At 43.8% G+C, this 19339-nt stretch overlaps 1 protein-coding gene across 1 annotated transcript in view; it reads left to right on the top strand.

Moving 5' to 3' along the window:
• plcl1 (phospholipase C like 1) overlaps nucleotides 1–19339 on the top strand; it is a 76642-nt gene that overhangs the window by 41878 nt on the left and 15425 nt on the right. Inside the window, exons 2-7 of the mRNA XM_063887935.1 lie at nucleotides 9031–9105; nucleotides 9180–9467; nucleotides 9551–9835; nucleotides 10890–11281; nucleotides 11422–12547; nucleotides 13787–13963. Coding sequence (XP_063744005.1) covers nucleotides 9031–9105; nucleotides 9180–9467; nucleotides 9551–9835; nucleotides 10890–11281; nucleotides 11422–12547; nucleotides 13787–13963 — 2343 coding nt within the window. The remainder of the gene's footprint in view (nucleotides 1–9030; nucleotides 9106–9179; nucleotides 9468–9550; nucleotides 9836–10889; nucleotides 11282–11421; nucleotides 12548–13786; nucleotides 13964–19339) is intronic.

The raw sequence follows: 19339 nt of genomic DNA, 5'->3' as shown, positions 1-19339 counted from the left end.
TTTAAAGTCTCGAGGGAATATTTAATCAGATTCTGTTTATTTATTTATTCTTAAATGAAATGCGCTCACAGCAGCACAGGGCTGTGGGAACACGTAAACACAAACCGATGTCCCAAAGCCAATTTAATCCCCGAAGCATCAAAGAGCAAGAGCTGCTCTCAACGAAAGTTAGTTAACTGTGTTTCTGTCAATTGATCAATGAAGAGGTCGACAAATCAGGAAAACATCTCCAGGTTCTCTAAAAGAAGCCATGCAAAAGCAGCACTTTAAAGAGTCCTCTCCTGCTGATGTTCAGGTGTATATCAGTATGTAGTGTCTCTACTTTAAAGAGTCCTCTCCTGCTGATGTTCAGGTGTATATCAGTATGTAGTGTCTCTACTTTAAAGAGTCCTCTCCTGCTGATGTTCAGGTGTATATCAGTATGTAGTGTCTCTACTTTAAAGAGTCCTCTCTAGCTGATGTTCAGGTGTATATCAGTATGTAGAGTCTCTACTTTAAAGAGTCCTCTCCTGCTGATGTTCAGGTGTATATCAGTATGTAGAGTCTCTACTTTAAAGAGTCCTCTCCTGCTGATGTTCAGGTGTATATCAGTATGTAGTGTCTCTACTTTAAAGAGTCCTCTCCTGCTGATGTTCAGGTGTATATCAGTATGTAGTCTCTACTTTAAAGAGTCCTCTCCTGCTGATGTTCAGGTGTATATCAGTATGTAGTGTCTCTACTTTAAAGAGTCCTCTCCTGCTGATGTTCAGGTGTATATCAGTATGTAGAGTCTCTACTTTAAAGAGTCCTCTCCTGCTGATGTTCAGGTGTATATCAGTATGTAGAGTCTCTACTTTAAAGAGTCCTCTCCTGCTGATTTTCAGGTGTATATCAGTATGTAGAGTCTCTACTTTAAAGAGTCCTCTCCTGCTGATGTTCAGGTGTATATCAGTATGTAGAGTCTCTACTTTAAAGAGTCCTCTCCTGCTGATGTTCAGGTGTATATCAGTATGTAGAGTCTCTACTTTAAAGAGTGATTTGTAGCCCTACTAATTTATTTGTTTAGCACAGATTAGTGGAGTTCAAATAGACATGTTTGTTTTCGAAAATCCCACAGGAAATAAATGGGACACACACACACACACACACACACACACACACACACACACACACACACACACACACACACACACACACACACACACACACACACACACACACACACACACACACACACACACACACACACACACACACACCTCCTCTCTTTGAGTTTGCTCAGGATAAAGAAGCAGATTGAGATTATTACATTTTCATTATCCGTCACCTGAGGTTGCTAGGCAGCGGGTGAAATCATACTGAAAATAGCACTACAATAGCAGCTGTGTGTGTGTGTGTGTGTGTGTGTGTGTGTGTGTGTGTGTGTGTGTGTAATGCAGCCCAGTCACTGCTCTGACATCTCTCGGTGGTTCTTTTTTTTTTTGGAGGCGTGGTTGCATAACTGCTGTCTTGGCGAGCGCTGCTTCTCATCTGACAGCCTTCTGGAGACACACACACACACACACACACACACACACACACACACACACACACATATACTGTAACTGCTCATCAATGCACACATGTGTTGTTCTTTTTTTATCAAGATAACCCCCTGGATGTTCTCTCTCCGCTTAATTGCCTTTATAGTCAATTATTCAAAATGAGCTTCCTCCTCTCCGTTCTCTTCCTCCTCCTCCTCCTCTTCTCATTTTTCTCCTGCTCTGAAACATTCATCAGGCCTTTGCTAAACATCTCCTTTTCAGAAGCAAACAGGGCTGCCATCCAACTGTCTCATTTCCCCTTCCTCCCTCCTCTCCTCTTCATGCTTGTTCTCTTGTCTCCTCCCCACAGTGAGAGGTACATTCAGATGTCAGTCTGGTGTTATTTTTGGGGTCTTTGAGAGAAACACACCTGACCTCCTTCTCCTTTTTCCTCCTGTGTCTCTCTTTATTCAGCTTTCAGGTTTCAGTTTATCCAGTGTGTCTTCCTTTCTCCTCTTCCTCGTTTCTCTTCTCCATTCTTAATCCCGTACACTTGTCTTCTTTCTCTCCCCTTCTGCCTCTTCATCTCCCTCCTCTTGTAATCTTACACCCTTTATGTGTGTGTGTGTGTGTGTGTGTGTGTGTGTGTGTGTGTGTGTGTGTGTGTGTGTGTGTGTGTGTGTGTGTGTGTGTGTGTGTGTGTGTGTGTGTGTGTGTGTGTGTGTGTGTGTGTGTGTGTGTGTGTGTGTGTGTGTGTGTGTGTGTGTGTGTGTGTGTGTGTGTGTGTGTTTGTTTTATCAGTGCATGTGTGTCGATATCCTCAGAGTGATGAAGCCCACCAGAGGAGCCGGGGAAGCTTAAAGCTGTTACATAACAAATGTCCCTTCGACTTGGAAGTGTGTCATTGCCCCGGATAAAGACACTGCCTAAAGACCCCGCCCCCCCCCCACACCATCACCATCAGGCTTTGATAGCAATAATGCTCACAAGACAGGGGGGCAAGAGGGTGCAGATAAAGGGCAAAACAATAGAGAGGAATGGGAGATATGGAATGAAGCAGAGAGGAAGAAGGAGAGGAGAAAAGGAGACATGCAGGAGGAGTTAGGAGGGAGTAAGTAAGGGGGATGGACAGAAGAAAGGAGACGAGGCTGAGATGGGATTGTCCCGTCTGTCAGGGTGCGTTTGTTTTCTCCTCTGCTGTCACAAGAGTTTAATTCATGTGCAGCGTGGTAGAGAAAGCAATGGGTATTATGGGCTGTTGGAGAGGAAGACAATCGATCTGCATCCAAACACGTTTTAGTTTAAACGTGAGGACGATTCAACAAGTTGCAGAAGTCATATTTTTGTACAGTATCATAAATAGCTGTACAATTGATTGCAAAGTGGATTAGTGCAACATCCAAATGGCAGGAAGCAAAGTCAAAGTCAAAGTCCACTTCATTGTCAAAGTTTCCACATGTGTTATACATACAGAACATTGAAATACCGTTTCTGGCAGTCCCACCGTGCAAATATAAAAGAACATATAACATCAAAAGATAAGAGCCTAGAAAAAAAGGGGGGGTAAAAAGGGGTATACAAAAAAAACCTGAGTAATATATACATATGTTAGACACACTCAACTGTTAAGCACCAGTTCAAATGTTGTATCGCAAAATCTGTCCAAAAATGACGTCATTTTTTTCCAAATCTTCTCCAAGATCAGACACATTTCTACAACTCGTCGTCACTCCTGTGCACCAACAGGAAACAATAATGAATGCCTGGCTTACACACACACACACACACACACACACACACACACACACACACACACACACACACACACACACACACACACACACACACACACACACACACACACACACACACACACACCAGTGGAAGCACAGTGATAACACACTGGGAATACACTCTCAGATATTGTTTCAAAGACTTTATTGACGGACCACCTGCTGTGAGGCTTTGCACACGGTAATGATAACGACGGATACGTGTGATCCGGTGTGAGGCTGATAATTGTAATTCGATATTGATTTCATCCAATTGTTGCAGCGGTCCAGAATCCACATGGTGCAGGCAGTTCAGCTGTAACACATTTTATTGGATGATGAAGGCAAACACAATGTGGACATGCAATGAAATATCCACACACACACACACACACACACACACACACACACACACACACACACACACACACACACACACACACACACACACACACACACACTCGGACACTCTTGACACGTCCAGTCAGGGATGTCAATGAATCACTCTGGTTTCTCACGACTCCTTCGAGATGTTTTCTTCTTTTCCCTTCACGACTCTCTGTGCTCGTCGCGCTCAGCTCTCGGTGTCCGTCTTTCAGTGAACGTCATCAGAACTCAGTGTGCAATTTAGCACAAGAGAAGGCGGAAAGACACACCAACACATTATTATCTAGTCTTTAGCAAGGACCATGCATGGAAAAATAAATCTGATAAAGAAGTGCACAGTCAACGATCGACAGACTTTACAGACATGAACTCACTGCACAAGGGCTGCAGCATTTATAAACTGACCATTCATTTCTATCTGTTGTGGTTCTATGGCTGCTTTGGCTTCTTGTTTTGTCTCACTATAAAAAAAATAAAACCAGAATTTATTCTATTTTGTCGACTGTTTCTCTGCAGTGTCTCACTCCTGCATTTATAAAAGCCTCTGCTGGAACAGATCCATTGACACTGATGTTAGTTCAGCCTGTCCTGACAAAGGTTTAATCATCTGCTATAAAAAAAGTACTTCCTGTGTGAGCCTCATGTCTGTGAAGTCTCCCCAAAAAAGTACTTGAAGGTCTTCAGACAAGTGTGTATAAAAGTAAATACACTGATGAAAAGTATCCTTTGTCTAAAGACTGGGTTGATGATTAAAATGAAGTGCAAATGTGGTACGTGCCGAGCCCTGAAAGCCTGTGTGTGTGTGTGTGTGTGTGTGTGTGTGTGTGTGTGTGTGTGTGTGTGTGTGTGTGTGTGTGTGTGTGTGTGTGTGTGTGTGTGTGTGTGTGTGTGTGTGTGTGTGTGTGTGTGTGTGTGTGTGTGTGTGTGTGTGTGTGTGTGTGTGTGTGTGTGTGTGTTCCCGTCCTGTGCTGTGGATTAGTGGCTGCAGTAATCTAACGTGGTAATCTCCTGCTAGTGTGCCTCAGGATTATTAGCCGGATCATGGGATCAGATTCTGACCGGATTTATGCAACTGCCAGGTGTTGCTCTGCTGTGTGTGTGTGTGTGTGTGTGTGTGTGTGTGTGTGTGTGTGTGTGAGCATTATGCACAAGGTTAACTAGTTGTATAAACATGTGAGTCAATAGACGGAAACATCGAGGCTCGTTATCTGGATTTCTGAATGATCGTGTGCACGTGTGTGAGTTTTGTCGATTGATTTTTACATATGTTCCATCGGCTCTCTCGGTTCATTACAGCTCATTCAGGATGTGTGCTACAGCTCCAGCTGCTGAAGGTCACTGTGCAGGACACTGTGTGAGTTAGAGTGGTTTTTTTCTGCAGGGATGAATGCCCAAAACCATGAAGGACAAACAGGAAAAAGTACTAAGAAGTATGAGAATATTTCAGCAGAAAGGAGCTATTCAAGGCATTGTGAAAAGTCCTAATGCCGTCCTTGTAGTGCTTAAAGTAACATGTTATTTTTTAAGCTTTTATTTGAGACCATTTGCATTTAGTGATGCCTTTGAATTATTTGATATTTATTATATTATTATTTCAGATTTTTTTTGTGACTTTAAGAAATTTTTTATTTGTTATTTTATTTTATTCTTTATTATTTGAGAAGGAAGGATTTTCGCAGACATTTTATCCAACAACTACATCATTTTTTGGGACGAGATGAATCATCACAGTTGGTATTATTTCATTTAGTTTAGTTTTTATTTTATTTTAGAAATAAGTCTTTTTTTGGTAGATATTTTTGTCCAACAGCTGCATTTTTCAGATATATTATAACAGTGATTATTATTTGACATGATTAAACACCTACATCTTATGCTTAGTGTACTTTTATTCAGTCAGGGGTCTTTTTCTTTTTTGATACCACAACATGCACCGTGCATAAATTCAGCTCTAAAGTAAAAATATTTCAGAATTTGATGTTGAAGAAGTTTATTTTTGAGTCGAAGTTAAAAACCAACATCTGACGTTCGTGTAGTTTATGATGTAACCCTGCAGCAAGGTTCCCAAATCTGCAGAGCTGAAGGCGTCCACGTACGTTGACAGAATGCATCCTCGAAGTCTGGCAAAAACTCATCATCCCTCATCTGAAATTTGGCTTTCGATGATGCAAATGAATAATTGATGAGAGCAAATGTTAGAGCCACTCTCACATCAGGCCTGAATGCTTAATCACGTCTTAATCAAAGCTCTTCCAGAAACATCATGCACGATAATGTGGTTATTCATCTGAGTGCTGTGCCGTATTGTTGGTCTGTAGGTGCAGAGAATAGCTGGTATAATCTTCTTCTGTGGTGTTGAAACATCTATGATAGTGGGACTAAATCCTCCTAATCCTCACACACAACAATGTGAGACCAACAGAACTCCAAGCTTTGCTATTCTTTGCCTTTGTGTTCAGGCGTCGTGTTCGTGACGTCTGTACTTGTGTGGGTAAACCTTGACCATATCGTGGAGAGCGAGCGGCTGTACACACAATGACCCATTGTTCTGCATCCACTTATTCTACTGTTGCTCAATTCATCCCCACTTGTTGCATCTGAAATCCTCTTTTCATCTCCTGTCGGCTGTTCTTTCATTCAGTGCTTTATTATTTTTAGATTCCCGTGTGCTGATTCCCGGCCTTTTTGCTCTGCTTTGAATTGAAGAACATCCTTTCATTTGTCTCGTCTGACCTTTCCTTGCGTCTCCTCTCGATTCTCCCTGCAGCTCTTGCTCTCATTTCTCTTCAGCGTCTCTCCATCTGTGCTGACTCCCTGGCAGCCGCTCAGTGATGGAGAGAATGATCACATTTGAGCAGTGGAAGTAAAACACACCAGACAGACGGACAGAGAGAAAGAGATGCGGCTTAAAGCGGGCCGTGGATTATATCTGATAGATGCCCTTTTAGGCCGAACAGAGCGCAGCTTTAAAGGCTTTAGGAGGACGTGGCCATAGTTTCCTGGATGGCGTCGTGTGTCAAAGTGGAAACATGCACGACGTACACACTCATGCTCGCACTGGATTAGTTTGCAACAACGTTGATGTTCCCAAATGATCCACGTCGCCCCGAAGCACCACGAAAGAGACACCACCCCCCCATCGCTCTGTGCACCTAAATACCCGTTGACCTGCTTTCTCTAAGCCCGACAGTCATAAAATAAAAAGACGTTTTTTGGGACTGTGAGGTGAACAAAGACACACAGCTTTAGTGGAAACTCTGCTGCCTCTCTGTGTGCTGGGGGCTGTGGGAGTACTGGAAATCAATACGTGTTTGTTTAGCGAATTGGACAAAGGCAACGATTGTTAATTAGTTCTCTGTCCCTCCCTTCACTCTCTCTGACGTAATCACTGTTTGTTTAAAAAAAGTTTGTGCAGCTTCACAGTCGCTAAATAAGAGGCCCTATCTAGTTTTTGGTGGTTTTCCAATCCTGTCGTGTGTTCATAGGTTTTAGTGCATGTATATGGTCTGCAAAGGCTAAAATACGGGAAAGACCTCCATTGGACTCCTTTCTTTACTTCCCTGACATAGTGACATCACTACGTAACACTCACGCTCCAATTATGTAACGCTCTAACACATTGCAGGTGATAGGCCTAAGGGGCGGGACATCTCTAAGTGGTTGACCAATCACAACAGAGCTAACCAATCAGAGTAGACTGGGCTCTGGTTTCAGACAGAGGGTGAAAAGAGGTGCTGCAGCACAGGCAGTACGAGAGACAAAAAGAGCTTTCTGAACATTAAAGCATGGAGACATGTCCCAGGAGAGATACTGAATACAAATATGAACTGGAAAATGAACTTAATATGTCTTCTGGGATACATTATGCTCCAAAGGAAACCCTTGCGTGCCCCAAAAGCACAATAGGGCCTCTTTAAATATATAACTTCCGTATGCATGTCCTCCTGATGCTGCAGAGTCTCATGTTGTCGTTTGTAAAGTCTCTCCTCACAGCTGTAATCCTCCAGGATTCAGAGCCGAGGCATGAGTGTGTGTTTACAGGACTTTGTGTCAACATTTAAACCCTGAAACGTTGCTCCCTCATAATCAGGTAATCAGAGGACCCTTTGTCAGCACACAGTGACAGCTTTGGATCCTGGGGAGATTATAAGAGAGGATTAATAGTCTCGCCTTAAAGTCGTACATAGTTTGGATGTTGTTTTGGGCTTTCATAACCTGTGTGTGTGGTGTGTGTAAACTAAAGTCCTTGTTTATGAATATTCTTTACACAATGGCACAATGGATCAGCTGTGAGCCACCAGAACAGCCTGTTTACTGTTTGCTTATCAAATAAAAAGGATCGTAGCAGTTGAATAAATGCTCCGTACAAGACCAAAGATATATTTTTTTGCTCACAATAGAAGCCTTGGAGATCAATTACCTGTGGATTGACTAATTGACTCATCATTTCAGCTCCAAAAATTAGGTCTTTTTTTTACCAGAGGAATCAAAATAATGTGTGTATTCTCCAGAAGGTTCCCTCCTGCCGTTTGAAAAACACCTTCCTCATCTGATTAATATTTAAAAAGGCCTCCTAAATGCTAAACTGGTGTCCTAGTTTCACACTGTACAGTTTAACAGTCACACCTCTGCACGCACACAGCCTCCATTCCACTTATTCAAACATTTCCTCAGAGCCAGCTCACCGGGCTAAATAAGGATGTGAAGATCAGGAAGACTGTGAGGAAATAAAAGCACTTCTGTCCAAATTTAGAGGAGCCGATTAAAGCGAGCTGGCCGGCTTCTCTCTGCCAAAACAGGGGAAGGAAGAAGCTGTGAAAGACACCTACAAGCCCAGAAATACACAAATAAAAGCCAGGATTTGCAAAGTTTCTGGAGCTTTCCTTCTGTTGTATTGTTGAAAACAGCAAGATACCTATTGTTCTAAAAAAGGAAAGGAAGCATTTTGGATTTCTGCTTCAAAACTCAGACTGTGTGTGAACAATGACTTCTCAGATGATTTGTTGTTATGGTTTTTAACAAGCCTTCTCCTATGAGAAAGTTCTGCAATGCCTTACTTTTAATGCATTCTTTTGTTCTGCGTCGATCACTTTTATATGCTTATTTTACGGGGCTCCTTTTGTGTGTTTTTATTCCTCGCTTCACAGGCTTCTGATGGGAAAAAACACTCCCTGCATGGTGAACGCTCCAGCCTCGATCTCTCAAAATAAAGCGCTGCCTCATCATTTAACTGTCAAAAAATCATGTTTTGCAAATGACAATGAAGCGCTTAGATCTAGAATCTACCTCCAGGTTATGTTGAGTGTGTTTAAAGACACTTTTTGGAGTCTGATTGTGTTGCTCTTGTTCTGTCTCTGTCTGTTTCCCAGGATCCCTCGGTGCAGAAGATGGGGGGAGGCAGGAAGAAGACGGTGTCCTTCAGTAGCATCCCCTCCGAGAAGAAGGTAGGTTACTTTCCTATCCGATCATGAAACAACTACTTCTTTATTGGACTCTAATGGTTGGTTTCCCTCCCCAGGTGAGCAGTGCAGCAGACTGCCTCGCCTTCATGCAGGGCGGGTGTGAGCTGAAGAAGATCCGTCCCAATTCGAGGGTCTACTGTCGCTTCTTCACGCTGGACTCCGACCTCAGCTGCCTGCGCTGGGAGCCGTCCAAGAAGGACTTAGATCGGGCGAGGCTCGACGTGTCCGGCATCCGGGAGGTCCGCACCGGGAAGAGCACGGAGACCTTCCTCCACAACGGACCCATCACCGAGCAGCTGGCAGAGGAGGCTGCCTTCTCCATCATCCATGGGGACGACTACCAGGTACAGAGAGTCAGAAATGTTATGTGATGAAAATAAAGATCCTCTAAGTCACTCCCCACCCCCCTCTCTGTCCGTCCCCACAGTCTCTGGATCTGGTTGCACTGTCTGCGGATGTGGCGAACATCTGGGTGACGGGCCTGCGCTACCTGCTGGCTCACCCGTCAGTGATCGGGGGTGCTGGGGGAGGAGGGGGAGTAGGAGTGCTGGGCGAAGGAGGGTGCGTGGACGGCAGCCTCGGGGGGAGGATGAGGAGCGAGTGGCTGGCGGCGGAGTTCGCTCAGGTGGATGAAGATGGGTACGGCATCGTGTCGGAGGACGTGGCCGTCGCCACCATCTGTAAACTCTGCCCTGGGATCAGGGAGGCTAAGGTAAGGGGGGGGGGGGGGGGCACACGTGGTGTATTTACTGAGCATCTCTGTAATCAGGAGTGTGTATCGCCTCAGCTGCACACACAGCCAGAGAGGTTTGTTCTGTAATTGCTGCAGAGCATTTAATCCCTCCTGTCAGGAGATTTGTTTTCTGCCTTATTGGATTTCTGGAGCTCAGTTAGAAACAATCTGGATGATGCTCCCGTGTTACTCTTCCGTTTATCACCTGCTGCATACACAAATAGACACAGAATAAAGTGAAAATATAAAGCTGGAGGAAAGACAAAGGTACCAAGTTGATATCAGAGGGAGGAGATTATTGCGAGGGCTGAGCACAGGGTCAGATGAGTTGATAGAAGAGGAAGCATATGAGGTGAAGAAATGATTTATTTAACGTGGGTCACTTTAATATCCTTATTTCAACTACACAACCTTCAATCAGCCTTCAATGGATGCATGAGGTGTAAATGCTCTAAGAAATGCTCATTTTAAACACGATGTATTTGTATAACACAGTGTTCGTGTAGAGGAATATGAAATGGGTATGCTTTATTTGGTTCTGATATGTTCTGAATCCTAATCAGGTTGTAGGAAAGTGTAGAAATGTGCAAATTATACACAGCAATGTATGGGAAGTTTACAGTATGGCTCTCAAGAGTTCACGGCATGTGCTTTAATGTAACACGTAGAGGGAAGTGTCTATGGGACGTGTTGACTGATCCAGGATTGGTTTTGTATCATTCATTTATAGTGCTTAAGTCGTTCATTAATACTTACCTTATTTAGTACCCGGCTTCATTGAATACTCAAAGCTAATTGGTCAATTAAGATATTCTAGGCCTGGTGTTTCTGTATCAAACCGCTGCTAAGGAGGCGGGGATCTTAGGACCAATCAAGTCAATCCATCGAAACACCATGCAACCGTTTTATATTACGTTACCATCGCCACAGTTCTAGTTGTTGCTGCAAGAACGGACAGTTTTTTCTCAGTTGAAGTGGGTCAATCCTCTGCATTTCATCCCTCACATACCTCACTCCTCTCCTCTTCTCCCAGGTGCGTCTGCGCTTTAAGGAGATCCAGCGCAGTAAGGAGAAGCTGACCTCCCACGTGACCCGCGAGGAGTTTCACGAGGCGTTCTGCGAGCTGTGCACCCGGCCCGACGTCTACTTCCTGTTGGTGCAGCTGTCCAAGGACCGCGAGTGTCTGGACCCTCAGGACCTGCGCCTCTTCCTGGAGACGGAGCAGGGTCTGTCCCTGGCGACCACCGAGGGCTGCTGGGAGCTGCTGAGGCGCTGCGAGCCGTCAGCTCAGGGTCGGGAGCGAGGGCTGCTGGGATTGGACGGATTCGCCCGGTACCTGCAGTCCCCGGAGTGCCAGCTGCTGGACCCCGAACACCTGGGGGTCTGTCAGGACATGAACATGCCTCTGTCTCACTACTACATCAGGTGAGGGGCTTTTATTCACTCACTGCTGCGGGTAACTGGTAACTTTAGTGTCCAACAACACAAGATTCAAAGCAAATGTTGGAATAGGATATTATTTGGAGTATTGTATTTAATTAAGTTGTATTTATTTTGTCCCCCAGCACCTCGTACCGCTCCTACCTGCTGGACGATCAGGTCCACGGCAGAGCGGACCTGGGGGGGCTGATCAAAGCTCTGCAGGCCGGCTGCCGCTGCATCGAGCTGGGAGTCACCGACGGCCCGGAGGGGGAGCCTCTCCTCGGGGTCGACTATGGCCCTGACATCTCCCGCCACCATCACCACCACCACCACCACCACCAACACCACCAGCACACCCCAGTCACTGTGCGCTCCGCTCTGGAGGTGGTCAACAAGTACGCCTTCCTGTCCTCCCAGTTCCCCCTGCTGCTGTACCTGTGCCAGCGCTGCTCTCCTGGCCAGCAGCGCACCTTAGCTCAGCACCTGAAGAAGGTGTTCAGCTCTCGTCTTTACACCCCAGAGTCTTCTCCTGCCAGCCTGGGGGGCCGAGCCAACACCTTACCCTCCCCCGAGCAGCTGAAGGGACGCATCCTCATCGTGGGGAAGAAGCTGCCTCAGGAGCAGGACGGCTCTGACGGCGAGATATCCGAGGAGGACGAGGAGATCGGTGGTGGGGGGCCTCTGGCTGGGCGGAGGATGACCATCCCTGGTGAGGAGGAGCTGGGTGTCGTCTTGGTGGTGCCTCCCCCCTCTCAACCCAGGAAGCTGCGCCTCCACAAAAACCTGTCAGATTTGGTGGCGATCACTCGTACGGGAAGTCGCAGCTTCTACGCCCAGAGAGCAAGTCACAAACTGCAGCAGTCCCCCCCCAGCAGCCCTTCCTCCCCTGGGACGCCTTCAGCTCCTGATGCGCCTTGCTGGACGCTGTGCTCCCTGGGTGAGGGGGAGGGCGGGCGGCTGACCACGGAGAGCCCAGAGGACCTGGTGATGTTCACCAAGCGCACCCTGACCCGGGTACGACCCAGCTCGGTGCGCCTGGACTCCAGCAACCCCAACCCTCAGGGGTACTGGAAGGGAGGGGTCCAGCTCGTGGCCTTGAACCAGCAGACCCCCGGCGCCATGCTGGACCTCCACAGAGGACGCTTCTCTCAGAACGGAGGGTGTGGGTACGTTCTCCGCCCAGCTGTGATGAGGGACGAGGTGTCGTACTTCAGCGCTCACACGCAGGGCTGTGTGCCGGGGGTGCCCGCTCAGACTCTGCGGATTAAGGTGAGGAATTTGTCTTGTTGTATTAGTCTTTCTCGTGAAGCATTTATCTCAGGAACACCTTGAGGAACCCTCTTCAAATTTGACTCGTACAAAATACATAAATAGATACAATAAGAAAGGAGTAGAAAAAGTTCTCCCATATTTGAAAAAAAGAAAACAAATATTGAAACGCAAAGAAAAGTCAAAACTATCAAAGAAAATAAAGTATAAATTCAGGAAATGTCCACTTGGACTTGAGGGTGAACTGATTATATTTTGATTGGAGGATACAACATGTTTTAATAGTAAGACAAAAATAACAGTTCAGAGGAGGAAGGAGATTCCTCCCTAAAGAAAACTCGTACTTAAAAGTCAAAGACAAAACCAAACAACAAACACAAAGCGGAGAGAAAATCTATAAACATAAAACACACAAGCAAACATAAACAGAAGTTAAAGTATAGAAAGAAAGTAAACAGTTGATATGTACAACTTGAGGAAAGGTCTTTAAATTTGGCACACATGTCCACTTAGACTGATTTGATTTAGTCAAAACAGGGAGGTGAGCTGCACCATGACTGGTTGGTAAATGCACGTAACAATGAGGCAGTAATTCTGGTTATTTAAGTTTTATATGCACACATAAAACTGCATAAAATTCACAAAAAGAAATGCAGCTGGAGAGGTCAAGAAGTCCTCTTTACGTAAGAAGAAAAACAAACAATAGAAGAAAGAAAATGGCTTACATAATATAACATAAATCCACACACAGTCAATCTACAGGTGTGAGGGAGAAGATCAAGGCTTGAAAAAGCAGGACAAAAGACTCAAAGACTCATTCCTCTCCTTGAAAGGTTGCTGTTATTATTAAATGAATAAAATAACTGCAAGTGAAGAGCCTGCAGTGTGCGGGAGTCTTTGTTCTGCAGGAAAATCAACAAACAAGCACTCAACACGATGAAGACAACAACTAACCGTAATCAGGAGACAACAATCAAATAAAAACAAAGAAATGAGCATCAAGTGCCAATTATCCCAGCCATTCATCACACACACACACACACACACACACACACACACACACACACACACACACACACACACACACACACACACACACACACACACACACACACACACACACACACACACACACACACACACACACACACACACACCTCCCTTTTCCTGCACTATTCTTTGTTTTTTCATCTAAACATCAACTTATTTAATGGATTCAACTTCGACTTCTCTGTGCAGGTGATCAGTGCCCACAACCTACCGAAGCCTCAGGGCTCAGGGGCTAAAGGCGAGGTCATTGACCCATACGTGGTTCTGGAGCTGCACGGCGTCCCAGCAGACTGTGCAGAACAGAGGACCCGCACCGCTGCTCAGAACCAGGACGACCCGCTGTTCGACGAGACCTTCGAGTTTCACGTAAGACCTGTTAACACCTGCTGGAGATTCAGATGCTGCTCTGTCATTGATTTGCACTTTGCAAATAATAATGTAAGTTTATGACCTGGAAAATGCTCTAGCATGGCGGTACAAGTGCAGGTGAGCGGACTCTTTCTTACAGATTTAGGGATTGCAAGTAAGGCTGTTTGTTTTTAGCATGTAGGGCAACAGCCTGAAACAACTTTATTTTCATTGCACTTTTCATGCAAAGGATGCAGCTCAAAGTGCTTTGACAGTTTGACACACAACATGAAACAAATAAAAAACAAGATGTCATTCAAGTCAGATGCTAAAACATGTTAGCACACATGTGAACATGACATCATGGAATACAATAGGGTTAATACATACTGAATTGGCAAGAGAATAAATACAATAAAATAAGACAAAAGTTCACAACTGATAACCCACTAAGTGAAACTAAGACATAAATAAAAGAAAATGAGTAAATACAATAAATAATACATAATAATAGTAGTAATAGAAATGACCAATAGGAGGGAGATATTGCTGACTAAACTCCATGTTACAAATTTATGTAAACTGTGTTTGCCTAAATATTTCCTGTTAGGCTGTTTATAAGTTTGAGTGTGCAGTGGATAAAAGCAGCTTCCCCACATTTCGTTGATGACCTTAAATAGCACTGCAAAGTATATATAGGTAGATAAAACAGGGCATGACGCAGCATTAATACATCATTATTAGGAGGAAGTTATTATTGGCATATGGATTTGGGTTAGGCTTCAGTAATCCCTCTTATCCTTTTTAAAAGAAGCAAAACATTTCCCACAACGGGCCGGGACAAACAAACAGCTGCTCTTAATGTTGTTATGCAACGTGAAATATCGAAGTACAATAGACTGACGGACTGTGGGTTTGATCCCAGTCCCTGCAGTCAAGTAGGTGGATGTCTCCGTGGGCAAGATACTGAACCCTGAGGTGCTCCCGATGGCCGATGGCCGATGGTGTGTGAGTGTGTGTGAGTGTTAGCTTCACCAGAGCAAGTGGTGCTGCTCTGCATGAATGAGGCGTGAATGGGTGAATGACTCGTAGTATGTGAAGCACTTTGAGGGGTCGAGGAGACCTGATGAAGAGCTCTGTACATTTTAAATAACTGTTTTGTGAAACACTGAAATACAACTTTTCTTACTTATTTGTATTGGTGTTGTTAAAATGCACATCCCATAATTTCAATAGAGTAGATACTGAGAAAAAGCAGCAGGCTGTTTAATCCATTTACATAACTGCATGACAACTCCTCATCCTAATCCTGTTAACAAGAGCAGAAATATTATTTTAGATGTACAAATCATTTTTATTTTGTGTCTTTTTTTCAGAACATTTTTTCCCATTTTAGTGATAATTTAAATAAAATAAATCCTGTAAATCTTTTTGTGAACGAGTTAATCCATTACTATAACCCTGCATGCTTTCATTGCATAAAATGGTGTTTTAATGGGCATTTAAAAGTGCACTAGATTAAAGATTTATATGATAAATATTATTAATGTATTACATCATTTATTTTTCAAGCGAAAGAGAGAAAAATGTCAACAGCATAAAAGAGGCTTATGTGATTTCGGAGAGGTCCAGGTCTGCTCGCCTGAAATAGAGCGCGCAGTGCTTGATTGAAGCGAGGTCAAGGGCGTCAAGATTTAAATGAGGGTGCTCCTATTTATACACTTACTGTACATCTGCACTGGATTTATGAAAGGAGACATGATCTGATGTCTGTCGTGCTGATTTGACTTTTTTAACCGGTCACGGACATCATTGTTGCTGAGCCATGAAGACAGACTGCCAGAACTAATATAGCATGTTCTGTGTGTGTGTGTGTGTGTGTGTGTGTGTGTGTGTGTGTGTGTGTGTGTGTGTGTGTGTGTGTGTGTGTGTGTGTGTGTGTGTGTGTGTGTGTGTGTGTGTGTGTGTGTGTGTGTGTGTGTGTGTGTGTGTGTGTGTGTGAGAGAGTGAGTCATGCAGGCTTCAAACTAGTTGTTGATGTAAAACTCAGAAATGAGTCAGCATTTAAGCACTTCCTGTTCCTTGTTCTCAAAGTCAAAACATTTTTAACATGTTTTTGGATGTTAGCCTGAAAAAAGGTCACTGAATACCCAGCTGGTGAATTTAAATACAGCGGTTGCTAACAAGTGTGTAAATGAGACTAAACATCATCACGCCCAACATTAGCCGCCTTTAGCTTAGCGGTGGAGAGGTGAAGTCATGTGACCGTGCTGTAGTTCCTTTATAGCCCAACATTAGCCGCCTTTAGCTTAGCGGTGGTGACGTGAAGTCATGTGACCGTGCTGTAGTTCCTTTATAGCCCAACATTAGCCGCCTTTAGCTTAGCGGTGGTGACGTGAAGTCATGTGACCGTGCTGTAGTTCCTTTATAGCCCAACATTAGCCTCCTTTAGCTTAGCGGTGGTGACGTGAAGTCATGTGACCGTGCTGTAGTTCCTTTATAGCCCAACATTAGCCTCCTTTAGCTTAGCGGTGGAGAGGTGAAGTCATGTGACCGTGCTGTAGTTCCTTTATAGCCCAACATTAGCCTCCTTTAGCTTAGCAGTGGTGAGGTGAAGTCATGTGACCGTGCTGTAGCTCCTTTATAGCCCAACATTAGCCACCTTTAGCTTAGCGGTGGTGACGTGAAGTCATGTGACCGTGCTGTAGTTCCTTTATAGCCCACCATTAGCCTCCTTTAGCTTAGCGGTGGTGACGTGAAGTCATGTGACCGTGCTATAGTTCCTTTATAGCCCAACATTAGCCTCCTTTAGCTTAGCGGTGGAGAGATGAAGTCATGTGACCGTACTGTAGTTCCTTTATAGCCCAACGTTAGCCTCCTTTAGCTTAGCGGTGGTGAGGTGAAGTCATGTGACCGTGCTGTAGTTCCTTTATAGCCCAACGTTAGCATCTACTTCAAAAATCATAAAGTGGTGTTAATATGTGGAGATTATCCTGCTGAAAAAAAAGGGGAAATATCACAAACATGCGTCGCCTGCACCAGTGTTGTGATGATTTACCTTGCTGTTTACTTGGGTATCAGTAGGAAAATAAAGGGTTTAAAAAGAGGAGATGACAGGAGGGTTTCACAGTGCACAGATTGAGCCTTATTTTTACCTTCCAGTTGCTTGCCCTCCACTAATTCTACCACTCAGCTCGACGTCACACGACGCTTGATTAATTGCCATCAGTTGGATTTCTGGCTTGTCAGATATTTTGGTCAGCTGTCTTACAGTGAGCTTTTTCCGAAACGGCGACTGTCAGAAGACCTGTTATTAAACTGCAGTAGTTTTAATATCACTGGAGTAGTGTTTTACATACTGAGGCTGATTTGACTTGAACCTGAACTTCACTGCACAACAGAATCTGCCAGACATCTGCAGCTCCATATTCTCCTTACTTTATGAGAACAAGGTTATGTTTTCTGTTTGTCTGTCAACCGGGATACAGAACTGCCTAGATTTGAATTAAATTTAGGGGATGTGTGTAGCTTGGGCCACGGAATAACTCATAACATTTTGAAGCTATCTGAATACAGCGGGTGGAGACAATAAACAGCAGTTCAGATAGAAAAAAATAGGGGTTCAGTAACGTGGAAGATTTCAAAAATCTCGGACAAATTGGAAAAATGTAGTCAAATATTATCTGTATTATTGATAGGAAGGACGAAGAAAAACCACATCAAGGCATGTAGATTCATTTTATATTGAAAAGTAAATCCAAGATAAGTCCCATCTATACACACACAAAAAATAAATGAAAAATTAGGAAGCAAGCTTACACTGTACCTCTTACCACAACACACGTCAGGCCCCAATATACTCAATAATACTCAATCATTTACCTGAAGAAGTCCGCTAAATACAGGCTAACAGTAGAGTTGTAAAGTATCTGAGTACTTCTACTTTAACTCAAGTACAAGATCTGAGTACTTCTACTTTACTCAAGTACAAGACCTGAGTACTTCTACTTTACTCAAGTACAAGACCTGAGTACCACTACTTTACTCCAGTACAAGACCTGAGTACTTCTACTTTACTCAAGTACAAGACCTGAGTACCACTACTTTACTCCAGTACAAGATCTGAGTACTTCTACTTTACTCAAGTACAAGACCTGAGTACTTCTACTTTACTCAAGTACAAGATCTGAGTACTTCTACTTTACTCAAGTACAAGACCTGAGTACTTCTACTTTACTCAAGTACAAGACCTGAGTACTTCTACTTTACTCAAGTACAAGACCTGAGTACCACTACTTTACTCCAGTACAAGATCTGAATACTTCTACTTTTACTCAAGTACCAGATCTGAGTACTTCTACTTTACTCAAGTACAAGATCTGAATACTTCTACTTTTACTCAAGTACAAGATCTGAATACTTCTACTTTACTCAAGTACAATATCTGAGTACTTGTACTTTACTCAAGTGCAAGATCTGAGTACTTCTACTTTTACTCAAGTACCAGATCTGAGTACTTCTACTTTAACTCAAGTACAAGATCTGAGTACTTCTACTTTTAATCAAGTACAAGATCTGAGTACTTCTACTTTTACTAAAGTACAATATCTGAGTACTTCTACTTTTACTCAAGTACAAGATCTGAGTACTTCTACTTTTACTAAAGTACAGACCTGAGTACTTCTACTTTTACTAAAGTACAGACCTGAGTACTTCTACTTTTACTAAAGTACAGACCTGAGTACTTCCACTTTTACTAAAGAACAGACCTGAGTACTTCTACTTTTACTAAAGTACAGACCTGAGTACTTCTACTTTTACTCAAGTACAGACCTGAGTACTTCTACTTTTACTAAAGTACAGACCTGAGTACTTCTACTTTTACTAAAGTACAGACCTGAGTACTTCTACTTTTACTCAAGTACAGACCTGAGTACTTCTACTTTTACTCAAGTACAGACCTGAGAACTTCTCCCACCTCTGGCTGACAGAATAGCTTTCATCAACATTGCAAAACATGTCATTTGTGCAGAATTTCTGCGGTGCAGTAATTGTGAAAATGTGTGCTTAAGCAAAAACCTTTCTGGTCTCATTTGGGATGAGATTATTCTGTTTGAATGAATCATTTGAATTGTCCAGGAACAAGAAAACACCGGTGGTTTTCTGCTCAGTTCAGCAGGAGCATTGAGTCTGCAGGTTTTGTCGTTGGAAGATTAAAGCATGTAGGGTTTAACAGAAAGTACAAGATGAAGAAAACCGCACTGTGCTTCCCCTGCTCTGCCCGGCGTCTCGTTGGCCTTTTGAATTGACCAGAGGTTGTGTGGGGAACTGAAGGCAGCAGAGGGGACAGTCGAGGTCAGGCTGTCCAGTTGGGCGAGTGTATCAGCCTGTTGA

The sequence above is a fragment of the Eleginops maclovinus genome, chromosome 7, assembly GCF_036324505.1.
Source record: "Eleginops maclovinus isolate JMC-PN-2008 ecotype Puerto Natales chromosome 7, JC_Emac_rtc_rv5, whole genome shotgun sequence".
Lineage (NCBI taxonomy): Eukaryota > Metazoa > Chordata > Actinopteri > Perciformes > Eleginopidae > Eleginops > Eleginops maclovinus.
This window is presented reverse-complemented; position numbering and strand designations above follow the sequence as displayed.